The sequence below is a fragment of the Coregonus clupeaformis genome, chromosome 30 (genome assembly GCF_020615455.1).
Source record: "Coregonus clupeaformis isolate EN_2021a chromosome 30, ASM2061545v1, whole genome shotgun sequence".
Classification (NCBI taxonomy): Eukaryota; Metazoa; Chordata; class Actinopteri; order Salmoniformes; family Salmonidae; genus Coregonus; species Coregonus clupeaformis.
Window position 1 is genome coordinate 10,869,450 of NC_059221.1, and position 8,102 is coordinate 10,877,551.

The 8,102-nt window shown below is 43.2% G+C and overlaps 1 protein-coding gene across 1 annotated transcript; it reads left to right on the forward strand.

The window, feature by feature from the left end:
• The first annotated feature begins 364 nt into the window (after positions 1 to 364).
• On the forward strand, positions 365 to 7,714 carry LOC121545921 (keratin, type II cytoskeletal 8-like). The gene is made up of 9 exons (XM_041856842.2): positions 365 to 886; positions 2,519 to 2,727; positions 3,426 to 3,486; positions 3,719 to 3,814; positions 4,146 to 4,310; positions 4,486 to 4,611; positions 6,357 to 6,577; positions 6,705 to 6,748; positions 6,880 to 7,714. The coding sequence occupies exons 1-9, from the start codon at positions 467 to 469 to the stop codon at positions 7,146 to 7,148; spliced, it is 1,611 nt and encodes a 536-aa protein (XP_041712776.1). The 5' UTR covers positions 365 to 466; the 3' UTR covers positions 7,149 to 7,714.
• The last annotated feature ends 388 nt before the right edge of the window (positions 7,715 to 8,102 follow it).

Sequence of the window (8,102 nt, forward strand, 5' to 3'; positions counted from 1 at the left end):
GCAAGGAGCAGGGTAAGGACTGACACAAGGCCTCAGATCTGTTTACACAATAGCCTGTGGGGACATGCTGCTATCATATTTCACCTCAGGCTTTCACATTTCAACAGTTATTCTAAAGCCCCAGCCCCTATGCTGTACCTTCATCACGGAAGAAAACACTCCAAAATACCTACAAAATGCTGTTTTTCCTAACAGGCTCCAAAAGCCAGGTTATAATTTGGTAGGCTTGTGTTAGAAACAAAAAGTGTTCTGTTACACTGCACAACTCCTCCCTCTCCTACCCTTCACCCAGAGGCCTGGCCAATGAGAGTTGGCCATTGGCCCCTCCCACCAGGGAGGCTCTTAAAACCAGTGCTGTAGCTAATTCTCTGTCTATCCACTCCGGTTTCCCCAGTACTCAAGACAAGCCCGCCTGCCACTCTATCGCCCTCTGATTTTCCTCACCAACCATTCAAGACCAGTCAGAATGTCAGTCAGGAAAACCACCAGCTATACCGTCAAGTCCTCTTCCTCTGGGGCAGCCCCTCGCAGCTTTAGCAGCATGTCCTACTCTGGACCCAGCCAGGGGGCCTCACGCCAGAGCTACAGCGCCCGCAGCTCCTATGGAGGGGCCAACAGAGGCATGGGAGGTGGGTTCGGGGCCGGTGGTGGAGGCGGCAGCTACATTTCCAGCTCCTCTGCCTATGGAGGTGGCATGGGCCTTGGGATGGGGATGGGGATGGGGATGGGTGGTGGCTCTCATGCCCCCATCACTGCTGTCCAAGTGAACAAGAGCCTGCTTGCCCCCCTCAACCTGGACATCGACCCCAACATCCAGATCGTCCGCACCCATGAGAAAGAACAGATCAAGGGCCTCAACAACCGCTTTGCCTCCTTCATCGACAAGGTCAGTCCTGGTAACTTGTCTGTCTGTCTGTCTGTCTTTCTGTGCCTATGATATCTGACAATGTATTTTGCCTGGAGCTTGTAAACTACCAGAAAACTTTAAAGGGAAGTACAGACAGTCATGTACTCTGGGATTTGTATTAATCTATCTCTATTAGACATTAGAATGCTGAGGTGTGGAACAGTGGAGAAGATCCATAGAAAGTCCACTTTGTGTAACGCTGGTACATGCCATGGGAGCTCTGTTACAGTATGTTAGGTTGATTACACGCACAAGCAAACTCATGAGTTTGGAAAAGGGAAGGAAATGTAGAAAAATCTGATATTGAACAAAGCACAGATACAGTCGAACAAACTAATTGTGATCGTTTTTCCCTGGGTTCTCAAGAATTCACATCTAATGATTTTGCAGTAATTGTCCTTTTATAGTGATGAATAACAAAAGTGCAGCAGGGTGGGGTGGGGGAGAGAGTTTCTACAGAAGGGTGTGTCTGTCTCTGGTTAGAGTATAGCTCATAGCTAGTGATCTGGTTCACTTTGGGAATGGCTACCCTGACCCTGCAGAGGGGTGTATGTGTCCCGCCCCCACCCTGGAGGACATGACAAATAAGGTAGATGGAGGGCAACATCTGAACACGGTCAAACATCAATAGATAACATTTACAAGTGATAGCAATGTTTGATATTGCTTTAATTCATGCCTGGGGGCGTTTTCGTTATGGCTTTTCTACTGGCCTATCTGTCTCACATGCGTAGCCTGCTCCAGTGGGTTAATATTTAAAAAGGGCAGCTGGTTTCATGTTCTAGCTAACAACAGTGGATTGATTACATAAAAAGGAACAAAACTAATTAGAAAGAGATTTCTCCACTGCATGCTTCCAAATAAACTAAATAATAGTTAGCAAATAGCCCATAATTCCCTTTTATACTTATTTCTAGGTATTGACTCTTAGCCAATAACAGTTGATGCGGCCATTTTAGGAGAATTCCTGATCTCACCTGAGGTTCAGCCAGGAGCAATGTCCACTGACAGCCATCTATCTATTTTCTCACCCTATTGTTAGTGAGCCAACATGTCAGCCTGCATGCTCTCGCCCTCCCCCATTACACCTACCTGTATACTGCAGTTAAATATGTACATTCTAGCCGGTTAGATGAAGCCCCTCCCACACCTTTGTCCTGTTCCCCTCTATTCTCCACCTCCCGACCTCTCGCTTTTAAAACAGGAAAACATGAAGGAAGTCTAAATCACCAGCTCTTTCCATCTGCCCCCTCTGCCTCCAGTCAGGATGCACATCATAGCTTCCTTGGAAAAACAGCTTGCTAGGTCTAGCCTGAAAACAGAGCCAGCTGCCCCCTACAATTTCCAAACACTAATTGAAGCAATAAACACCCTAATTTCTCCATTGGAAGATTGGAAGGTTCACATGAGGATGACATGATAGTCATGGATGAGTCATGTTAGCCCACCATCGAAGTTCCTAATGTCCTTTTATTCTAAAATGATATTCTTAACTTTATTTTCTTGTATAAAAAACAGAAAAAGGCCCAAAGGCATCAATATAATGTGATACACTTGTGATCAATGTGCCTATCAAATGAATAAACATCTAACACCTCTCTCTACACACAGGTACGCTTCCTGGAACAGCAGAACAAAATGCTGGAGACCAAGTGGGGCCTCCTCCAGGGACAGACCACCACCCGCTCCAACATTGATGCCATGTTCGAGGCCTACATCGCCAACCTGCGCAGACAGTTGGACAGCCTGGGCAACGACAAAATGAGGCTGGAGGCTGACCTGCACAACATGCAGGGTCTGGTCGAGGACTTCAAGAACAAGTGAGTTAGACTTCAAGAACAAGTGACTTCAAATGACACTCCTTTTACCTAGCAGATCATCAGCCACAATCTCAGGAAATGCTTTGATTGGGCTTCTGTCCCAGTGCATAGCACCATTGTAGAGATAAGGTCATGGAACGCATGTTAGTAAAGGGAGTTTCATGGTTTTTGATTTAATCAGTAATACAGGACACTCCAGTAATAGGTCATCTCAGTACTATGGATGGACAACACCCAACTGCAGTCCATTGTTTTCACATCATTGAATAAGCGTTCCTGGAGGGAACATTCTATTTCATATGTCTGGAGGTGAAAATTATTTAGATGACAGAGCTGGATGTCTTTCAGCTTCATGTCACACAGATAGCTGCATCATGGCACACACACCAGTGCCACATATATGTCGGAACTGACAAATGATATGAGCACATAAGCAGTCTATGTCCTTAGGAGTAAAGAAACACCGCACAAGTTTGGCATGGAGTCAAGATACCACAGTAGAAAACAATTCCCAGACACATATTTGTTGTGGACGTAGCACTCATGCCCCCTAGTGTGAAAACGGTATATTAGCTTTATAACAACAATAACACATAATAAATAGTTACAATGTAATTATGACATAGAAATATATAAATGTAATCTTGAATATATGAATATCTGAAAAAAGCTAACATAGCTCTCTATCTTCTTCTCAGGTATGAAGATGAGATCAACAAGCGTACAGAGTGTGAAAATGACTTTGTGCTCATTAAGAAGGTTAGTAACTTAAGTTTGGATCCCATTCGTTTTTCTGGCATTCTCTTACTGTCACCTCTGTAGCTCAGCTGGTAGAGCACGGCGCTTGTAACGCCAAGGTAGTGGGTTCGATCCCCGGGACCACCCATACACAAAAATGTATGCACGCATGACTGTAAGTCGCTTTGGATAAAGGCGTCTGCTAAATGGCATATTATTATATTAACATATTGATTGTGAATGTTCCACTCAGGACGTGGATGAGGCCTACATGAACAAGGTTGAGCTGGAGGCTAAGCTGGAGAGCCTGACCGATGAAATCAACTTCCTGAGGCAGATCTATGAGGAGGTATGGCACTGAGCTCATCACTTAGCTACTTCAGTTGTTAATAAGACACTCATTCATTACAACCAGATGTGTTGTTGGCGGCTTCCAACAACCGCTTTGATGTATTTGCGTATAGTTTATTTATTTACTGAGATACGGAATATGGATCTGCAGTTATACTGACATCTGTTTGGCATCTCGACTTTGACGTCAAACTGATGGACTCAATCTGGGTGGGGTTTATCTCTGGGGTAGGCAGAAGTCTGAAAGCCTTATCTGCAATAGGCCAAGTGTTTGATGGTCTCTCTCTCTCTTCTCTCTCCTCTCTCTCTCTCCTTCTCTCTCTCTCCAGGAGCTGCGTGAGCTGCAGGACCAGGTTAAGAACACCTCAGTGGTAGTGGAGATGGACAACAGCCGTAACTTAGACATGGACGCCATCGTGGCTGAAGTGCGCGCCCAGTATGAGGACGTCGCCAACAAGAGTCGGGCCGAGGCGGAGACATGGTACAAGAGCAAGGTACAGTAATGGGCTCCTCTATAGTGGTTAAATATGAATTATGTTCAGGGCTGCTAATAGCCTTTCAGTACACTGTATGTGGTTAAAATGAACAGAAGTTGATGTCAAATGGTTCTTTCACACTAACCATGTATTACCAACAAACCATCCGCTGTCTCCTCTGTTGGATGTTTAGTATGAGGAGATGCAGACATCTGCCACCAGATATGGGGATGACCTGAGATCCACCAAGACAGAGATCTCCGACCTGAACCGCATGATCCAGAGGCTGCAGTCTGAGATCGACTCCGTCAAGGGACAGGTACGCAACAAAGACTCTCTGTGCTAATGTATATAGTAAGTATAAGCTGGAAGTAGAGGCCTAAGCATTGTTGTTCACTAGTTTACTCCAATTAGGGAAAGGGTGGTGGGGTTGGAAAGTAATAAAGGGGAATATATATATATATATTTTAAGGATATGTATGTGTATGTATGTTTATGTATGTATATGTGTATGTGTGTGTATGTGTGTATGTATATACAGTTGAAGTCTGAAGTTTACATACACTTAGGTTGGAGTCATTAAAACACTCCACAAATTTCTTGTTAACAAACTATCGTTTTGGCAAGTCGGTTAGGACAACTACTTTGTGCATGACACAAGTAATTTTTCCAACAATTGTTTACAGACAGATTATTTCACTTATAATTCAATGTATCACAATTTCAGTGGGTCAGAAGTTTACATACACTAAGTTGACTGTGCCTTTAAACAGCTTGGAAAATTCCAGAAAATGATTTCATGGCTTTAGAAGCTTCTGATAGGCTAATTGACATCATTGAGTCAATTGGAGGTGTACCTGTGGATGTATTTCAAGGCCTACCTTTAAACTCAGTGCCTCTTTGCTTGACATCATGGGAAAATCAAAAGAAATCAGCCAAGACCTCAGAAATAAAATGTCCAAACGCCTGAAGGTACCACATTCATCTGTACAAACAATAGTATGCAAGTATAAACACGATGGGACCACGCAGCCGTCATACCGCTCAGGTAGGAGACGCGTTCTGTCTCCTAGAGATGAACGTACTTTGGTGCAAAAAGTGCAAATCAATCCCAGAACAACAGCAAAGGACCTTGTGAAGATGCTGGAGGAAACAGTTACAAAAGTCTCTATATCCACAGTAAAACGAGTCCTATATCGACATAACCTGAAAGGCCGCTCAGCGAGGAAGAAGCTACTGCTCCAAAACCGCCATAAAAAAGCTTGACTACGGTTTGCAACTGCACATGGGGACAAAGATCATACTTTTTGGAGAAATGTCCTCTGGTCTAAAATGGGTCTTCCAAATGGACAATGACCCCAAGCATACTTCCAAAGTTGTGGCAAAATGGCTTAAGGACAACAAAGTCAAGGTATTGGAGTGGCCATCACAAAGCCCTGACCTCCAGCCTATAGACAATTTGTGGTTAGAACTAAAAAGCGTGTGCGAGCAAGGAGGCCTACAAACCTGACCAGCTCTGTCAGGAGGAATGGGCCAAAATTCACCCAACTTATTGTGGGAAGCTTGTGGAAGGCTATCCGAAAAGTTTGACCCAAGTTAAACAATTTAAAGGCAATGCTACCAAATACTAATTGAGTATATGTAAACTTCTGACCCACTGGTAATGTGATGAAAGAAATAAAAGCTGAAATAAATAATTCTCTCTACTATTATTCTGACATTTCACATTCTTAAAATAAAGTGGTGATCCTAACTGACCTAAGACAGGGAATTTTTACTAGGATTAAATGTCAGGAATTGTGAAAAACTGGGTTTAAATGTATTTGGCTAAAATGTATTTGACTGTATGTATATGTATGTATATATGTATGTATGTGTATATATATATATATATAAAACATGGGGGATTGGAAGTGATGCAGAAAATTACATTGTCTGTGCTAAGAATTAGATTGGTGGTATGTAGACCCACATGATGTAGACAGAATAGAGTATTTTTCAAGGGCATTATCAATTTGATAATAAGCAGAAGTAGTGACATGCTGTGTCTTTCTCTTGTGTTAGCGTGCCAACCTGGAGAACCAGATAGCCGAGGCTGAGGAGCGCGGTGAGATGGCAGTGAAGGACGCCAAGCTCCGCATCAGGGACCTGGAGGATGCCCTCCAGAGAGCCAAGCAGGACATGGCCCGCCAGATCAGGGAATACCAGGACCTGATGAACGTCAAACTGGCCCTGGACATTGAGATTGCCACCTACAGGAAACTGCTGGAAGGAGAGGAGGACAGGTGAGCCTTTTGACATACACGGAAATGGGAAACATCAATTTGAAAGTACAGTGTAATGTTAATATAAGATAATGGACATTTATTACCAAAAACGAACATTTTCAAATGGTCTTCTTTTCACTACCAGGCTAGCAACTGGTATCCAGTCCATCAACATAACCAAACAGAGCTGTAAGTACCTGCTTTCTTCAAATAAAACCCAGTGTTTTCCCCTTCTGTGTTGTGGTGCATTCATAACATCTTGACATTCATATTTAGCCAGCCCCTATTTACCTGTTGTCTCTCTCTGTGTCACCTTACAGCTAGCTACAACTCCTTCCCCTCTGAGAGTGTTAACAGCAGCTACAGTAGCGGCTACTCCAGTGGCTTCTCCGGCGGATACGGTGGTGGATACGGTGGTGGATACGGCGGTGGATATGGCGGTGGCAGCAGCTACAGCTCCGGTAGCGGCTACGGCGGTGGCAGCAGCACCAGCGTCACCACCCAGAACAAGAAAAGTGTCGTCATCAAGATGATCGAGACCAAGGATGGCAAAGTTGTTTCTGAGTCATCTGAAGTGGTTGATGATTGAGCGGCTGGATAATGCCCCCTCGTCTACTCTCTTGCTCACCATTCCACTACAGTGTACCAATTCAAGTTAAAGGTAAACAATGCTACATGAGAAGAAATATAAATGTGGCTGTTAAGCAATAAACATTTTTAATCCAACCAAAGATTTGAAAGGGACCAAATAATATTTTTCTCGTTCTTACTGTATGTCTTATGCCTTTTCTAATTCTGTACTAAAACCAAATGCCTGCAGTTTGCTACACAATAAGAAAATAAGCAAAACCATAAGTTGCAACTTGTAGAACATTCCCTCCAAACCTATGCAACCCTGTTAACTGTATAGAGTTCAGTTGCATGAAATGGATGATAATGTTGTGTCCATGTGTAGTGTTGCTCAGAGTGAGTGTGAATGTAACAGTGCAGCAGCAGTGTTTTTGGTCAACTAGTCTAAAATGTCTGCTAGGCTAAGTAGTAGTGCATGTCTTCCCTGTTGTGTTCTATTGGACCCAAAAGAAGCTGCCCACAGTGTACTGTTGCCTGAGGTGCTGTTTTTGCTACCAAACAATTAAATGTGTTTACTGAAAACTGCTTGTGTTTGAGTTTCTCGTTTTTATTCTGCATGCATATAATAAACATTTTTATTGTGAATTCCAACATGGCAGCCATTATTGCGTAATCTAGAATTATGAGCTGTGTTCAACCCTGTCATTCAGAATTTCCCAACATGGGTTGCATAAATAAATGAGTATCCAATGTCATGAAGTCAGTGTAAAAACCTGAAATAATGGCTGTGTTCAAGAGGATCAAAACCATGGGTAAATTGTGACTGACTGACTGATCTACAAATAATAAATAGTATTTATTTATTATGCAAGTTTTTTTATTTATTTGTGTGTGAAAGGCGCTGATGTGATGCGAGAAGAAGAGAGAGAGAGGGGCTTTTTTAAAGCACAGGGGCTGAACACTTTTATCCTTC